Source organism: Quercus suber, unplaced genomic scaffold, assembly GCF_002906115.3.
Source record: "Quercus suber isolate HL8 unplaced genomic scaffold, Cork oak 2.0 scaffold_840, whole genome shotgun sequence".
NCBI classification, from domain to species: domain Eukaryota; kingdom Viridiplantae; phylum Streptophyta; class Magnoliopsida; order Fagales; family Fagaceae; genus Quercus; species Quercus suber.
This window is the reverse complement of record NW_027070270.1, coordinates 74811-93643: the sequence shown is the minus strand read 5'-3', so window position 1 is coordinate 93643 and position 18833 is coordinate 74811. Positions and strand designations below refer to the sequence as shown.

Genomic DNA, 18833 nt, shown 5'->3' with positions numbered 1-18833 from the left:
GTCAAATGTCTTACTTCGATATTTGACAATCATTAGAATGCATGTTCACCTCGCAATCTTGAGATCGAACAATGCAGATTCATTATCAGCTCACCACACTGAAGAAAGGTAATTGTTCAATTGTTGATTATTTTCACTAGTTTACTAATTTGGTTGACACTCTTGCTACAATAGGCCAACCATTGAATGATTTTGAGCTCGTATCTTTCCTTCTGGTTGGACTTGGGTCTGACTACAACTCTTTTGTTATCTCTATGACTGCTTGCATTGATCCTCTCTCCCTTGAGCACTTGTATAGGCACTTACTAGCCCATGATGTGCGTCTAGAACAAAATAAGCCTACCGTGGATCTCACTCTTGTTACAACAAATTTTGCTAACCGAGGAAATTCCTCAAAAGGTGGCCATGGTGGTTGCCATACTTTTCCAGCACATCAACCTGGTCGTGGTTCTCCTTCAACAAATCAAAAAACTTCTCAAGGTATGGGGCATGGTCGTGGTGACACCAACTTCTCTTCCAACAATCAGCTTGTCTGCCAAGTCTGCAACAAACCTGGTCATGTTGCTCTCTCTTGTTACCACAGATTTGACAACTCCTGTTCCACTGAAGCAAATTCAAACATGCAAGCTCTCCTCATCACTCCTCAATGATCCTTTGATCTCAATTGGTATCTAGATTCTGGAGCCACTTACTATCTCACTAATGATCTTGCTAATCTGAATATGTGAGTCGAAGACTACCCTGGCTTTGACCAGATTCGTATTGGAAATAGTATTGGACTACTAGTGAAGCATATTAGTTCAACCAAACTTTCTACTCCTTCTTTGTCTTTTATTCTTAATGATGTTTTACATGTTCTTGAGATTACCAAGAATTTGATTTTTGTCCAAAAGTTTACTAATAACACAAAAACTTCCATTAAATTTCACCCATCTTATTTTCTTGTGAAGGATCAGGTGCCGGGGAGAATTCTACTACACGGGCCAAGTAGGCATAGGCTGTACCTCTTTCCTTCTTCATCAAATAATCGTTCACCTTCATCCATTGCTTTCATTGGTGAACAAACTTCCAAAGCTTAATGGCATCATCGCTTAGGACATCTTGCTTTTAATATTGTTTGTCATGTTATTTCTAGATTTGAATTTCCTGTATTTGAAAATAATAGTGGAATTTCATGTTTTGCTTGTTTTAGTTACAAGAGTAAACAACTTTCCTTTTCTTTATCCTCTACTCCAGTAACACAATCTTTGGAATTGATTTATACTAATGTGTGGGGACCATCTCCAATTTTCTCTAAAACTGGTCATATATGTTTCCTTTTTAGATGCTTTTAGTTGATATACTTGGCTCTATCCAATAACAAGTAAAAGTGATGTTCTCCCTATTTTCATTAAATTTCAAGAAATATATTGAATGATATTTTAACCTTAAAATTAAAGTTGTTTAGTTCGATTGGGGTGGTGAGTATCGCTCTCTCAATCTCCAAATTTTTAAAAATTGTGGGATTATGCGTCGTTTTTCTTGTCCCCATACCCATCAACAAAATGGGGCCATTGAATGATAGCATTGTCACTTAGTTGAAACTGGTCTTGCCTTGCTTTATCATGCTCGTGTCCCTCTTCATTATTGGGATGATGCCTTTCAAACTGCATGTTATCTAATTAATTGGCTCCCAACCAAAATTTTACAAAATCATTCCCCTTTTGAAAAACTTTTTCAGAACTCCCCTAATTATAATTTATTAAGAGTTTTTGGCTGTGCTTGTTGGCCAAATTTGTGACCCGATAATGCTTATAAACTTCAGCCTCGTTATATCAAATATGTTTTTCTTGGCAACATTTTACATCATAGAGGATACAAATTTTTACATGTTTCTACTGGCTATCTTTTTATTTCTCGGGATGTTCTGTTTGAGGAGTTAGTTTTTCCGTTTGCCACCATTGTTGTGCAACACTCTTATAACTCATTCTCCACTCTAGAAATAGAATCATGTGGTAGAGTCTCTGCCTCTCACTTGGGCCATGCACAATGAACTGCTCCTCTATTGGGCTTGCTCTTCCACTTGATACATCACTTGACTCTCAACTGTCCCTACAGCCCACAGCCCAGCCCACACTCGTTAAGCCTTCGACATCTATTCTCCCTTCTTCTTCACTGATAAAAATCTCACACCTCACAACCAGATGCGCCTACTCAACCAACTTACCTTATGGCCACCTTATCCAAGAACAACATCACCAAACCAAAAACCTTCACTGATGTTACTATCCGTTATCCAATCCCTCATGCTCTTCTTACTGATGGACGTTTTTGGGTAAACCTTACTGATGGACTAAGATGTTGATAGTAGCACATAGTAAATGATTTCACACTATTTTCGTCCATAGGCATTGGGCAAATATCAAATCAAGAAGGATTACGTAAATTTGTGGTTTATTTATTTATTTATTCATTTTTAGAATAAAAATTGTGGTTTCAAATACATAGTCTCTAATCCAAAAGTTTACAAATGAAAAAAATGCGTATTGAAACATAAATTTAGAACCAAGCAAACATCTGATATGAGAGTTCATGCTTTAACAGTTTAACTACAAAAAATAAATCATAAAATAGGGTAATATATTGGATGGATCAATTATTCATCTTCAAATTTTATTACATAATAATACACTTCACCCTCCTCACACATAAAATTCTGGCAGATAATATCATGTTTATCTCAAACACACATTACATCAAATTAAGAATTACGTACATTTTCCACACTGACTTATTTAAACGAACAAGGGAGTTCAACAAAAAAGAAAGTAAACAAACGGAATGACATAGCCATATTGGACAGATCAGAGAGGATCTATATATATGAAATCCTGACAGGCACAGAACTCATATAGATACTTTTATTTGAACAACAATCTGAAAATTGATAGAATCAGTGTATTTAGATGCAGTTGAAAAGGGAATAAAGCAAACAAATTTTCAATACCTCTGGGTGTCATTGATAATATGCCAAGATAGAGTACACTGTCTGTGCGATACTGAGAATAAGGGCGAATAATGCGGCAGTGAAAGCCACTACTGTCCACGGGCTGCTGAAATGTTTGTGAATGACTTCATTTATATAGGTCATCCTCTTCTTCTCATGGTACTTTTGGATTTTGGACCTAACATCTCTATATATTTCAGGGTTAGGAACCAAGTCAGTGCCTATCTCATTGAAGACTAGAGCCACCTCTTCATCGCTGCCAAGTAAGTTGCGGAGTATGCCCTCTTTCCTGAGGTCTATAACATCTTTGGCTTCATCTATGAGTGAATCAAGGAAGGATATGTAAGAGGTGACCCCGTAGTCATTTTCAAAATCTGGGCACATCTCGTAAGCTATCAAGTTGAAGAACTTGGGTCCGGTTGAGTCATCCAGGCAGACTAAGGGTTCCGCCGTAGAATTTCCAATATTTCTGGGTGAAGGTTATGTTTCGCAAGCAGCTATCGTTGCTGGACTTCAAATGAATTCCTACTGCTTTAAGCTCCTGTACGTTGCGAAATGAATGACAATCTTCCTGGTCAGAGTTATTTCCAGGACTTACGAGAGTGCAGCCTAGAAGTCTGTTCCGCAGTAGATCAAGAAGATGAACTGGTTCTTTATTGGGTGGCTTATCCGCTGTCTTTTCACCTTCTTTATTATTTTTGGGTGGCGTTTCCTCTGTTTCTGCTCTCATACTTTGCATATCGATGAAACTTTGGACCGACTTCCTCAATTTTTCACCCTCATTACTATTTTTGATTAAATCATCGAGAATTCGATAAGGAAGTTGATTCTCCAACAAGAATAAATCCTGTTGCACAAAGGCCACTTGACCATTTTTAATTTGGAAGTCTTTGACCTTCTTCTCAACAACAGAGTCTATGAATTTCAGTGTTGCACAACCATCCACAAACAACATCCATGCAAGAGCTTCATCATTATAATTGTGAATCACCTCCTCATTGAAGCATTCCCTCAGTTGTTCGATGTTGTTCTTAATCACCATATACAATACTTTACCAGTCTTGCCACTTTTTTCAATGAAGTTTTCTGCCAATGTAAGCTTGTATTCCTCTGCTAATCGATACTTTGGCTTACCATGATGGATAGGACCAATTGATACCACCCTCGGCTCACAGTACATTTTGAAATACTTGTGATCTCGCAACAATAGTACCTGATGGTTCCCACAGTTTAGAAATTAACGAAGTAATAATTGAAAATAATATAGTAAATTACAGTAAATAACACTCCTATTATACAAGTAACATGTTTCTACAGGAGCCTTATTCAATAAAGAAATATATATATATATATATATAGATATATTTTCCCACAATATATATAATATACAAGAATTACCCACTCTTTATGTCTTTCTTCTTTTATTTCTTTTACATTTTATGTATGTCGGGATGGCTCCATATACTTTCCCGCTCAAGGCAACAACTTTAACTTAAGAAATTTTCTATATTTCAAATCTGAACTTTTAATATTATATATATAAATTTAAAATCCATAAATTCTTGCCTTTTGAGATGCAAAAAATTTATAATTCAATTTTTGAATTTTTAGTTGATAATCTTTCTAATTGATCTACTTAATCTTGTTGTGAAATAGTAATTTTAAGTACGATTGTATAAATTTTTTTTTTTAAATCTTTACAAAAAAATTGTAACAAGTTTTGCTAGTAAAATTCTACAACCAATAGATACATCTGGGAAAAAAAATCTAATATTTTTATATAGCCAATAATTATGAGATTTCATGTCTCAACATTGTTGTGATTATTTTTCTAGTAGAAAAAGAATATATAATAAAAGAAACACTATCTACAATATAAAATTATAATATAACAATGATAAATAAATTTTAAATCATAGAAAAATATATTCTAATATATTAAAGGCACTATTTCCTCACCTAAAAATGGAATCACCCAATGGCCTCAAGATGCCTAAGTAAAGGCGAATCAACACATAACTTAATGATGAATCAATACCAATTAAGCCAATATTAATTTTAGATAGAGAATAGTTAAAAGTACACGGTTTAGGTATAAAATTTAACAAAAAGAGATGAAAATTATTATTATTATTATTTATTTCAAAAAAAAAATCATTACCTTAGGTAAGGTGATGCATGATGAAGGAAAGCTACTGAAATCTAATTCCCAACTTTGATTTTTGTATTGAAAAATAGAGTGACTGTTATTTGGTGTGTGACCATATGGGAGATTTTGTGTCTTATATTGACAATATAACTTGTGGGAGTTTGGCTTACAAAAATTGAAACCTGAAACTGTTAGATGCAATTGATAATCAATGATCATTCAACATGCTTACAATATATATTGCTATGACTTAGAGTTTCAAATTAATTGGATTTCTACTGAGCCACAATTTTGGGAACCTTCTTGAGTGGTGGAGAGAGCACACAACTCATCTATTTTATAGTAATAAAAACTACAGTTTTGGGAGCTTTATCTAGTGGGGGCCTTAGGCTAGACATGGAGAAATTGGACCAAACTTAAAATGGAATTTTTTTACTCAAAGCAAAAATAAGTTGACCTATGGCCTGACCCAACCTAATTAACTTGTAACCCAATCCATTTTTAATTTTTTTTGGGTCAGCCTTTTTCTTTTTTCTTTCCTTAAAAGAGAAGGCGCCAGGTTTTGGAGGATTGTTAAATTTGGACTTAGCTAATGCTAGGACTCAATTGTATTTTCTTTATGTTGGGCCTCCATAGAGAGAGAGAGAGAGAACGGAACAATTGTTATTATTCTGGATTCATGCTACAACAGTCCTGCCAGTCCCCTTTATACAATCTGCAACTAACTTCTATAACCAACTCTCTCAATCCATAACCAACTGTGCATAACCAACTCTTGTACAGCTGGCTAACCTACCAACTTCCTTTATCAACTAACTCTAGCACAATCCTATACACGTATAGAATTCTAGCACAATCAATACAAGTATACAATGTAAACTAAAAAAGCACTGCTACAAGCCAGAGCAGCCCTCAATTCAATGAACTAATACACAGTCCTAACAGCTAAGCTTGTTGTATGAAATTATTATCATTTGGTTAACTCTATAAAGAGTGAGAGTATTTGGGTTCTTTTCTTATCTGCTTTTCTAGAAGTTGTATAATGATTGTGGAAGTATTTATGTGGACCTTGACCAAAGCTATTGCTTTTCACATCAAAGTAGTTGCAAGAGAATTAGAATATTTATCTATTTTTATAGTCCTCTACCTTTGTATTCCAACATCTATCTATTTTCATTCTCCTGTAATATAATTTAGCTTTCGACTAAGATAAATTGTTCATAGTAAAATCTTCTCTTTTTCTTCATAACTTTGTCCTACTTGTCCTTTCTTTTCACATCAAAGTAGTTGCAAGAGAATTAGAATATTTATCTATTTTTATAGTCCTCTACCTTTGTATTCCAACATCTATCTATTTTCATTCTCCTGTAATATAATTTAGCTTTCGACTAAGATAAATTGTTCATTGTAAAATCTTCTCTTTTTCTTCATAACTTTGTCCTACTTGTCCTTTTCCCCCTATGGTGGGAACTTTTATTTTATTCATAGGAACGAAAATGATACTTATTTCAAAATAAATAGGTGGGCTTTTGGATTTAAAAGAGTGTTGATAATTTTTTCTTCTAAAATGGAAGTGTAAGATTGTGGTTAGAAAATGCTGGAGGCTTGCAATGTGTTACGCCGTCACATATTGTGATTGTATATGTGATAACTAGTAAGACAAGAGACAGGTGAGGGACACAAATCCGGGAGTATCTAGGGCCAAAATTGCTTCTTTGAGGAAAAAAGTTTATGTTCACTACACTAATACTAGTATATTTTTGGTTTAAATATATTACCAAGTAGCATATATATGTTTTCTATTTTTTTCAAAGTGAAAAAATACGGGTCTACCTAAACTCAACCAGACCCGTTTTCTAACCTGCTAATTATGATGAGCTGTTTTCAGCTTGAAACCATTTTCGACCTGAACCCTGACATGACCCGAGCTATTTGCCATGTCTGCCTTAGGAAAAAGCCTAAGTGACCAATACCTAAAGCTGGTATACATGCATCAAGAATGTCAAGACTCTTTTATATAAATAGTTTAATTACAAATAAATTAAATAAGGAATTAAATGACAAACTAATGGTGAAATAAGTCACAAGATAGTGGGAATAATATTTTGTAACAACTATTATTATTATTTTTTTGAAACAACTAGTCTAACATAATGGGGTCAAAAGTTTCATAGTAAATTTTGTGACAACATGCAATTTTTTTGATAGGATATAGAACTACTTTAATAAAAGAATTATTATATTTTGATAATTGAATGCACAAATTAACACAACCTTTTGTATCTTTGGTTTTGTAGTCCAAAGATTCTTCCCTTTGACTTGCGCCTCCTTTAATTTCTTAAAGTTCCCTTTCTCGAAACTGGTACTATATATCTCATTCTCATGGATTGTAATACTCAGCTTCTCGGTTGCAACAACAACACTGACAGGTTGATCATGGCCTTTGCTTGCTTCACCAGTTTCTCTTCTTTCAACTTTTCTTGAATGAAACTCCTCTATGGAAATTACGTGCTCCATATTGTTAGGACATGAAAGAGGAAAAATATCTTGGAATTTCTTGTTATTGAACGGACCGAATATGGTCCGCTTACTACCGAATGAACGGATCCATCATTTGCACGGGCCCCCATTGGACGGACCTGAACGGGCCGGATATGGACGGGGTGAAGAATGATGGGCTAGTTGTCCATGGGCCTGCTGAGCCCCTAATGGGGGATATTTTGACCCATTTTCATAAGGGCCCAAATAGAGTCCTTGCGCTAGTAGGACTCCGGAAATCTTATATGTTTGGTAAAAATCTTCCGCATAAGGAGGAGACTTATTCATCACGTTTAGGATTTTACAAGAAGAGTCCTATAAGGAAAAGACTTCCGCGCCAAGGAAGGGATTTCAACCTCAAGCCACTATAAAAGCCCCAATACCCTCACAAGCCAAGGTACGCATAATTAACCCTCTCTAGCACTCTAGAGTTGTGAGCATACATTCTGACTTAACCTTCGGAGGGTATTCGACCGGCACCACACCGGTGTCCTTCGATAGGTTTTCTCTTTTGTTTCGTGCAGGTTAGTATACGAAGCGAGAGGAGCATCGTGCGATTCATTGGTGAATTTTCTTGATTCATCAGTTGGCGCCGTCTGTGGGGACACGAGTAATTAAGCCATATTATCGTTTCCCGGACTAAAAGGGTTGCATGGTACTCACTCGCTCAACCCACGACCGCCCTCGAGAGACAAGTTCGGACCCTTAGTACCGCAGTGGAGCGTCTAACCAAACAGAACCTCGACTTGCAGGAACAGCTGCGCCAGAAGAATGCAACACTAAATAACCGGCCAGAAGATCAGGAAGGGACTAGCGCTCCAAACAGGAATCAGTAGAGACCTGAGGGCAGCCACGCCCCAAGCAGGCCGGAGGGGCAGCACGTGAACATGCCATCCCTCACGGATGCAACTCCACCACATATTGCCGACGAGATGCAGGCAATGAGGGAACAGATGGAGGTCATGATGAACGCCCTCAAGGGGCGGGTCTCCAGTGATCTTGACGATCTGGTCAATCGTACCGATTCACCCTTCACTGCGGCCGTAAACTCCTTCCCCCTACCCCACAAGTTTCGCATGCCAAATATAGATAGTTATGACGGGGTGAAGGATCCTCTGGATCACCTGGAAACTTTCAAAACCCTGATGCATCTATAGGGGGTACCGGACGAAATCATGTGCAGGGCCTTCCCAACTACATTGAAGGGTTCCGCGAGGGTTTGGTTCAGTCGGCTGACACCGAACTCCATCAGCACCTTCAAAGAACTAAGCGCTCAATTCACCTCACACTTCATAGGGGGACACAGGTACAAGAGGTCCACAGCGTGTTTGATGAGCATCAAGCAGAGAGAAGACGAGACGCTAAGATCTTACATAACTCGCTTCAATAAGGAAGCACTCTCAATTGATGAGGCCGACGACAAGATACTGGTGGCAGCTTTTACGAACGGATTGCGGAAGGGCAAGTTTTTATTCTCACTATACAAAAACAACCCCAAAACCATGTCAGAGGTCCTCTACAGGGCCACCAAGTACATGAACGCGGAAGACGCACTGCTTGCACGGGAGGAAAGGCCCAAGAAGAGGGAACGCCAGGGGGACATGCGCCAGGACCAAGGGCAGAAAAGACCAAGGACGGGAGACAGAAGGGACGAAAGACGCCCTAAGCCCCCGAGCGAGAGGTTCACGAGTTTCACCCCCCTGAACGCCCCGATTGACCAAGTCTTGATGCAAATCAAAGACGAGGAGACACTGACATTCCCGGGAAAACTAAAGAGCGACCCAAGCAAACGGTCGCGAGACAAATATTGTCGTTTCCACCGAGACCATGGCCATGACACGGCCGAGTGCTACGACCTAAAACAACAGATTGAAGCCCTCATTAGACAAGGAAAGTTGCAGAAGTTCGTCAACAAAGAGAAAACGGACCATAATCGCCAAGAGCCGGCCCCCCGACGGGATAACGAGCGACCGAGACCTCCCATCGGAGATATAAGGATGATAGTGGGGGGAACCGCATCTACCGGATCTTCCAAAAAGGCTCAAAAGACGTACCTCAGATCGGTCCTGAACGTCCACATGACGGGATCGAGGCCCAAGACCACACGGATGGAGAGCCCTATTATAGGATTCACCGAAGAAGACGCAAGGAAACTTCATCATCCGCACGACGATGCGCTAGTCGTCAGTATACGTGTGGGGGACTACAACGTCCACCGGGTGCTAATCGACAATGGCAGCTCAGCAGACATTCTATACTATCCAGCATTCCAGCAAATGGGGATAGACAGAGCACGATTGATGCCGGCAAGCGCTCCCCTTGTCGGTTTCGGAGGGACCAGGGTATTCCCAATAGGTTCCGTCACACTCCCGGTAACGGTAGGTGATTACCCGCAAGAACTCACTAGGAATGTAATGTTCCTCGTAGTAGACTGCTCCTCCGCTTACAACGGAATTCTTGGGCGACCCACACTTAACTCATGGAAAGCAGCAACATCCACGTACCACCTAATGATCAAATTCCCAACGGACTATGGGATTGGAGAATTGCAGGGGAATCAGGCGACCGCCCGAGAGTGCTACATTGCCATGCTAGAAATGGAAGATCACCATCAGGCAATATGCATAGAAGAACAGCGGACGGTCGCAGAACCAGCTGAAGAGATGGAGGTAGTAATACTCAACGAGTCCAAACCGGAGCAAACAACCAGAATTGGAACATTGGCCTGCCAACCTGTGCGCCAGGCCCTCATAACATTCCTCAGGAAAAACCAGGACGTCTTTGCATGGAACCATGAAGACATGCCCGGGATCGACCCCTCTGTCATAGTCCACAAGCTAAACGTGAACCCTTCAACCCCCCCGGTCCGACTAAAAAAGCGAGTTTTCGCTCCTGAACGGGACAGAGCAATAGCGCAAGAGGTCGGAAAGCTCCTAGAGGTGGGTTTTATAAAGGAAGTATATTACCCAGAGTGGTTGGCAAACGTGGTCATGGTCAAGAAAGCTAGTGGAAAGTGGCGGATGTGCGTCGACTTCACGGACCTTAACAAAGCATGCCCAAAGGATAGTTACCCCCTCCCGCGGATAGATGCACTGGTCGACTCCATGGCCAGACACCAGCTTTTAAGTTTTATGGATGCCTTCTCGGGCTATAACCAGATTAAGATGGAGAAACACGACCAGGAGAAAACGTCCTTCGTCACCAGCCAAGGCCTCTTTTGCTATAAAGTGATGCCGTTTAGTTTCCATGCGCGTTGAATCCGTTGGGACGTTAGTCAATCCAAATTACTATTGATTAAACACTATCAAACAAACAAACAATCTTTCTCTGTGCTGCTCTGCTACAGAACAAGCACAACAATCTTTCTCCGTGCTACAGAACAACACTGCAAACACAACAATCTTATTAATCAAATCATAACAAAAAAAAAAAAAAAAAAAAAGAAAAAGAAGTGGACAGAAGACAGAAGCCATCTGACCATCTGGACTGCGTTGGGACGAAGATGAGCAACGGCACGAAGATGAGAGCTCCCTGGAATGTTCTTGAATGAGGGAGAAAAGGAAAATTTTCTTAACGCAGAGAAGAGTTTTGGAATCAAGTAAAAAAAAAAAAAAAAAAGAGAGAGAGCTGGAGAGAAAAGAGAGAATGGAGCTCCCTGGAATGTTCTGATGAATGAGGGAGAAAAGGAAAATAAAAGAAGGGGGTAGAGATAGTGGCCACGTGTGTGGAGGAGGAAAAACAATAAAAAAAAAAAGAAAAGAAAAGAAAGAAATGAAACGTAACTTATGGATGAAAGTGAATTGAAGAAGGGAAAAATAATATAAAATAATAAAAAATTCTAATTGAGAAATGTTACCGTAATATTTTCACAATATTTTCATAATAAATTTTAAATAACAGATTGTTATTAGTTAATATTGGTTAGCAAAAAAATATTCAGTGGTGAGTTCAAATTAGAGTTAATAACAACTTTCCACATAAATTTTGTTGTGAAAATATTGTAAAAAATGTTGTAAACGTAACACTTCTCATAATAAAGTTACACTGTAAGTTGTTATTGGTTCTCATTTGAACCTACTAATGACATTATTATTTTTATCTACCATTAACAACTTGTCATATAGATTTTATTGTGAAATTTTTGTAAAATGTTGTCCATAACTTGCATTAAGAGAGATAATTAAAACAAAGAATTCTCTTTTATATATATATATATATATATCTTGTCCTTTTTGGTAATTTACCCTTCAAACTGCCACTTTTAAGTACTAACCAAACACTCAGCTTTTTTATTATGCACTTTTTAGCAATTTTTACAAAACACTCAGCTTTTTGAAAAAACACTTTTTCATTATGCACTTTTTGAAAACTCCACTTTTTTATTATGCACTTTTTAAAAAAGTTGAACCAAACTCACCCTTACACAAGAAAAAAATTCTGACATTGAAAAAAGTGAAAAAATTAGGTGGTGTGAAGGCATTCATGGCACTTTTTAATCAGAATTAACATTTTCATTGTTTAAAAAAAGTTAGTGTTTATTGCACATACTTGTGCATATATACATTTCTCAAATATACTGGGTCCAACAGGTTTTTCCAAGATTTAGTATGTTACTTTTCACAGTACTTTGGAAGTTTATCCCCAAAAAAATTTAATTTTTTATTTGTATTTTTTGGTATATGGTATTTTTGAGATTTTGATATTTAGTTTGGGTTATTTTAGACAATATGTAATAGAATATTCCAAAAATCAAATTGGGTCTATATCGGAGATTACGTAATAGAATATTCATGTAGGTTACTACTTACGTGACAAGGAATTTCACTACCTTAGGACAATTAGGGTTACTATCATTGTTTACTAGGGCTTCTATTCAAAACTTATAACAATTCTCTTTCCAACCTCCTAGTGCAATAAAAGACTTCGTTAGAATTTAAATCATAATTTAATGGTAATGGGGTATTTTTTTTGTTTTCAATACTTAAGGGGAAATTGCTCAATTTTAAAGTTTATGAGTGAATTGTGAAATACCCCAAAAATAGATGTTTTCTCTATTTTTATTATATTAATTCTAGTGGATAACATATTGTTCATGTTTTGCTGAGCATGCATTTGAAGCTACAAGAATCAATTCAATTACTTATAGGAGAGTGGAAAATAGATAAGGAATATTAATATTTTATAGAAATTTACAAAGTGTACTAGGATTAGAATTTAACAACGTGGTCCTCTTAACAATTTAAAAACAAAAAACAAAAGTTATTTCTTTTTCAAAATCTGATTTTAAAAAGTTCAGACAGTATGTGAAACCACAATTATTTATTTGTGTTGGTCAGGAGGGCCACATGTCAGATTGACTCAATTCTCCAAGGAATGGACCAAGAAGTTGATAGTAGCACATGGTAAAAGCTTGTAAATGATTTCATCCTATTTTTGTCCACAGGCATTGGGAAAAATATCAAATCAAGAAGGATTACAATCAGGTCTCTAATCCAAAAGTTTACAAATGAAAAAATGCATATTGATACATAAATTCATATTTTAGCATATACACACCTGATATGAGAATTCATGCTCTAATAGTTTAACTACAAAACAAAATCATAAAATAGGGTAATATATTGGATCAATTATTCATCTTCAAATTTTATTACATAATACTCTCAACCCTCCTCACATATAAAATTCTAGCAGATATATATTATATTTATCTCAAACACACATTACATTAAATGAAGAATCAAGTACATTGTCCACACTGACTTATTTAAACGAACATGGGAGTTCGACAAAAGGAAAGTAAACAAACGGAATGACATAGCCATACATAGGACGTACCAAAGGGAATCTATAACAAATTTTCAATACCTCTGGTCTCATTTTGGATGATAATAACCCAACATAGAGTACACGGTCTGTAAGACACTGAGAATGAGTACAAATAATCCGGCAATGAAAGCCACTACCGTCCACGGGTTGCTGAAATGGTCGTGAATGACTTCAGTTATCCAGGGCATCCTCCTCTTGTCGTAGTATTGCTGGATTTTGCATCTGACATCTTTATATATTTCAGGGTTAGGAACCAAGTCGGTGCCTATCTCGTTGAAGACTTGAGCCACTTCATCATCGCTGCCAAGGAAATTGCGAAGTATGCCTGCTTTCCTAAGGTCTATAACGTCTTTGGATTCGTCGATGAGTGAATCGAGGAAGGATATGTAAGATGTGACTCCATAGTCATTTTTAAAATCCGAACACAACTCATAAGCCATTAAGTTGAAGAACTTGGGTACGGTTGAGTCATTCACTGTGATTGGAGGCAGACTAAGGATTCCGCCGTAGAATTTCCATTTCAGGGAGAAGGTTATGTTTCCCAAGCATCTATCCTTGCTGGACTTCAAATGAATTCCTACTGCTTTAAGCTCCTGCACGTTGCGAAATGAATGCCAATCTTCTTGGTCAGAGTTATTTCCATGACTTATGAGAGTGCAGCCTAGAAGTCTGTTCCGCAGTAGATCCAGAAGATGAACTGGTTTTTTATTGGGTGGCTTTTCTTGTGTTTTTCTTGTCATGCTTTGCATATCGATGAAAATTTGGACCGACTCCCTTAATTTTTCACTCTTATTACTATTTTCGATAAGATCGGCGAGAATTTGATATGGGAGTTGATTCTCCAACAAGAATAAATCCCGTTGCACAAAGGCCACTTGACCGTTTTTAATTTGGAACCTTTTGACATTTTTCTCAACAACAGAGTCTATGAATTTCAGTGTTGCACAACCATCCACAAACAACATCCATGAAAGGGCTTCATCATTATAATTGTGAATCACCTCCTCATCGAAACACTTCCTTAGTTGCTCGATGTTGTTCTTAATCACCATATACAATTCTTTATCAGTCTTGCCACTTTCTTCAATGAAGCTTTCTGCCAATGCAAGCTTGTATTCCTCTGCTAATCGATACATTGGATTGCCATGATGGATAGGACCGATTGATACCACCCCTGGCTCACAGTACTTTTGGAAATGTTTGTGATCTCGCAACAATAGTACCTGATGGTTCCCACAGTTTAGAAATTAACAAAGTAATAATTGACAACAATATAGTAAATTACAGTAAATAATACTCCTATTATACATGTAACATGTTGTTATACAAGAGCCTGATTCAATAAATAAAAATAAATAAATAAATAAATAACTACATGAGTCTACACTGTACCAAACAACAAAAGTTTCAATAAAGAAATATATATTTTTCCCCACAATATATATAATATACAAGAATTACTCACTCTTTATATCTTTCTTCTTTTATTTCTTTTACATTTTATGTATACCGGGATGGCTCCATATACTTTCCCGCTCAAGGCAACAACTTTAAGTTAGAATTTTTCTACATTTGAATCTTAACTTTTAATATTATATATATAAATTTAAGACCCATAAATTCTTGCCTTTTGCAATGCAAAAAATTCATAATTCATTTTTTGTATTTTTAGTTGATAATCTTTCTGATTGATCTACTTAATCTTGTTGTGAAATAGTAATTTTAAGTACGATTGTATCAATTTTTTTTTTTAATCTTTACAAAAACGACTATAACAAGTTTTGTAAGTAAAAATCTACAAGTAATAGATACATTTGGAAAAAAAAAACTAATATTTTTATATAGCCAATAATTATGACATTTCATGTCTCAACATTGTTATGATTATTTTTCTAGTAGTAAAAGAACATATAATAAAAGAAACATATCTACAATATAAAATTATAATATGACAATGATAAATAAATTTTAAAGCGTACAAAAATATATTCTAATAGAATAAAGGCACTATTCCCTCACCTTAAAATGGAATCACCCAATGGCCTCAAGATGCCTAAGTAAAGGCGAATCAACACATAACTAAATGATGAATTAATACCAATTATGCCAATATTAATTTTAGATAGAGAATAATTAAAAATACACGGTTTAGGTATAAAATTTATCAAAATGAGATGAAAATTATTATTATTATTTATTTCAAAAAAAAAAAATCATTACCTTGGGTAAGGTGATGCATGATGAAGGAAAGCTAAAATCTAATTCTCAACTTTGATTTTTGTATTGAAAAATAGAGCGACTGTTATTTGGTGTGTGCCCATATGGGAGATTTTGTGTCTTATATTGACAATATAACTTGTGGGAGTTTGGCTTACAAAAATTGATACCTGAAACTATTAGATGCAATTGATAATCAATAATAATTCGACATGCTTACAATATATATTGCTATGACTTAGAGTTTCAAATTAATTGGATTTCTATTGAGCCACAATTTTGGGAACCTTCCTGAGTAGTGGAGAGAGCACACAAGTCATCTATTTTATAGTGATAAAAACTACAGTTTTGGGAGCTTTATCTAGTGGGGGCCTTAGGCTAGACGTGGCGAAATTGGACCTAACTTATACATGAATATTTTTACTCAAAGCAAAAACAAGTAGACCCATGACCCGATCCAACCTAATTAACTTGTAAACCAATCCATTTTTTTTTTCTTATATAATCCATTTTTATTTTTATTTTTGGGTCAACCTTTTTCTTTTTTCTTTCCTTAAAAGAGAAGGCGCCAGGTTGGAGGATTATTAAATTTGGACTTAGCTAAGCTTCTTCTATGAAACTATTATCATTTGGTTCACTATATAAAGAGTGAGAGTATTTAGCTTCTTTTCTTATCTGCTTTTCTAGAAGTTGTATAATGATTGTGGAAGTATTTATGTGGACCTTGACCAAAGCTACTGTTTTTGACATCCAAGTATTTGCAAGAGAATTAGAATATTTATCTATTTTTATTGTCCTCTACCTTTGTATTCCAACATCTATCTATTTTCATTCTCCTGTAATATAATTTAGCTTTCGACTAAGATAAATTGTTCATAGTAAAATCTTCTCTTTTTCTTCATAACTTTGTCCTACTTGTCCTTATCCCCATATGGTGGGAACTTTTATTTTATTCATAGGAACGAAAATGATACTTATTTCAAAATAAATAGGTGTACTTTTGGATTTAAAGAGTGTTGATAATTTTTTCCAAAATGGAAGAGTAAGATTGTGGTTAGAAAATGCTAGAGGCTTGCAATGTGTTACGCAGTTACATATTGTGATTATATATGTGATAGCTAGTAGGACAATATACAAATGAGGGACACAAGTCCGGGAGTATCTAAGGCCAAAATTGCTTCTTTTAGGAAAAAAGTTTATGTTCACTACACTAATACTAGTATATTTATGGTCTAAATATATTACCAAGTGGCATATATATGTTTTCTAAATCTTTTTTAAAAGTGAAAAATATGGGCCTACCTGAACTCAACTCTACCCATTTTCTAACCTGCTAATTATGATGAGTTGTTTTCAGCTCAAAACCATTTTCAATCTGAACCCCGACATGACCCGATCTATTTGCCATGCCTGCCTTAGGAAAAAGCCTAAGTGACCAATACTTGGAGCTGGTATACATGCATCAAGAATGTCAAGACTCTTTTATATAAATAGGTTAATTACAAATAAATTAAATAAGGAATTAAATGACAAACTAATGGTGAAATAAATCACAAGATAGTGGGTATAATATTTTGTAACAACTAGTCTAACATAATGGGGTCAAAAGTTTCTTAGTAAATTTTGTGACAACATGCAATTTTTTTGATAGGATATAGAACTACATTAAAAAAAGAATTATTATATTTTGATTAAATGCACAAATTAACACAACCTTTTGTATCTTTGGTTCTGTAGTCCATCGATTCTTCCCTTTGACTTGCGCCTCCTTTAATTTCTTAAAGTTCTCTTTCTCGAAACTGGTACTATATATCTCATTCTCTTGGATTGTAATACTCCGCTCCCATTTGGCAACATCAACACTGACAGGTTGATCATGTCCTCTGCTTGCTTCACCAGTTTCTCTTATTTCAACTTTTCTTGAATGAAACTCCTCCATGGAAGTTACCTGCCCCATTATGGCTTTGGTGAGTGTTTACCAAAACAAGGTAACTATTAGTATGATAACCGTATTGATCAAATACTAAACATTAATTATATATGCTAAGTAAAAATGGAAACGTTAGCTTGAAGCAGTTAGTCTTTTAACTTTATTCATATGCCAAGTCTGGAATCGAATGCAAACACTTTTGTGCACTAGTAACTTACGTGAGAACGAACAAAACTATTTTCACCTTTTATAAAACAGGGTTTTTAGAATTTGAGATTTTACGTACTTTTTCAATAAACTGATGATGATTGTACCTTTATCTTTATGCAGCAGGGTTGGTATTATATATGTATATCTAGCTACTTTTGTAAAGTTTTGCTATGATTCCACCTACCAACCAGTGGATAAGGGTCCAGTGACCTTACCCCCTTACCAAGTTACCAAGTTCAAAACACTTAGATGCTGATAAATGATTGATTGTCAATCCCAGCAGCTTAAGCAGAAAGGATACAGAGATCATATTTAGGATTTCATACTCTAATTCCATGATAAATTACCAATTATTACAAAAATTTAAACTTAATCATTAATATAAGTTTCATCAGTTGTAAAACATAGTTTCATCATGTGACATTAAAATAATTCAGTATAAGTGTATCTCCAATGTTTAAAAAAAGTCAAAACTTCAACCAAAACTCTTCAACAGTTTCAAGAATTTTCTAGTCTAATATCATTTTTTTAATGAAAAATTTACACTTACATGAGGCGCATTTGACATGTAATATAAAGCAATTTTTTCTTTTATTTTTACGGTCTATTTTATTTTTCAATATATTCATTGAAATAATTTTTCATATTTTATATACAATACTTGAATAATTTCTGCACTTGGACTATTAGTACTATATAATTGTGGGAGAAAAAAGGCCCAATCTAACATAGTGGGCTGAGAGCCCATGTGAGGATTACTGTGCGTCCGAAAAGAAGGAGATGGTAAGGGCAAGGCTCATCTAGAAGAGGGACCCCCATAAAGAAAAGCGATTACAATCCGAAGAGGTCGCCTTCTGTCCGAAGAGATTATACTCCTCTAACGCGAATAGTATGAATCAATTGAACGTATAAAATGTTAAAATGATCTTCCAAGGACTCCTCCTGATCAAGATAAGTTTTGAGTATACTTGGAG

The 18833-nt window shown here is 36.0% G+C and overlaps 2 protein-coding genes across 2 annotated transcripts; both read right to left on the bottom strand.

Annotated features, from left to right (window-relative positions):
- Positions 1-2625: 2625 nt before the first annotated feature.
- LOC111986494 (UPF0481 protein At3g47200) lies at positions 2626-7652 on the bottom strand. Its single transcript, XM_065767724.1, is given in 3 exon segments — positions 2626-3416; positions 3418-4199; positions 7410-7652. Coding segments are annotated over 3 exon segments (1446 nt in total). The 3' UTR covers positions 2626-2995.
- Positions 7653-13361: 5709 nt separating this feature from the next.
- Positions 13362-17676, bottom strand: LOC112037180 (UPF0481 protein At3g47200). The gene is made up of 2 exons (XM_065767723.1): positions 17434-17676; positions 13362-14725 (listed from the first exon to the last, which is right to left on the bottom strand). Exons 1-2 carry the CDS (start codon positions 17674-17676, stop codon positions 13550-13552), a joined length of 1419 nt encoding a protein of 472 aa, XP_065623795.1. The 3' UTR covers positions 13362-13549.
- Between the last annotated feature and the right edge of the window lie 1157 nt (positions 17677-18833).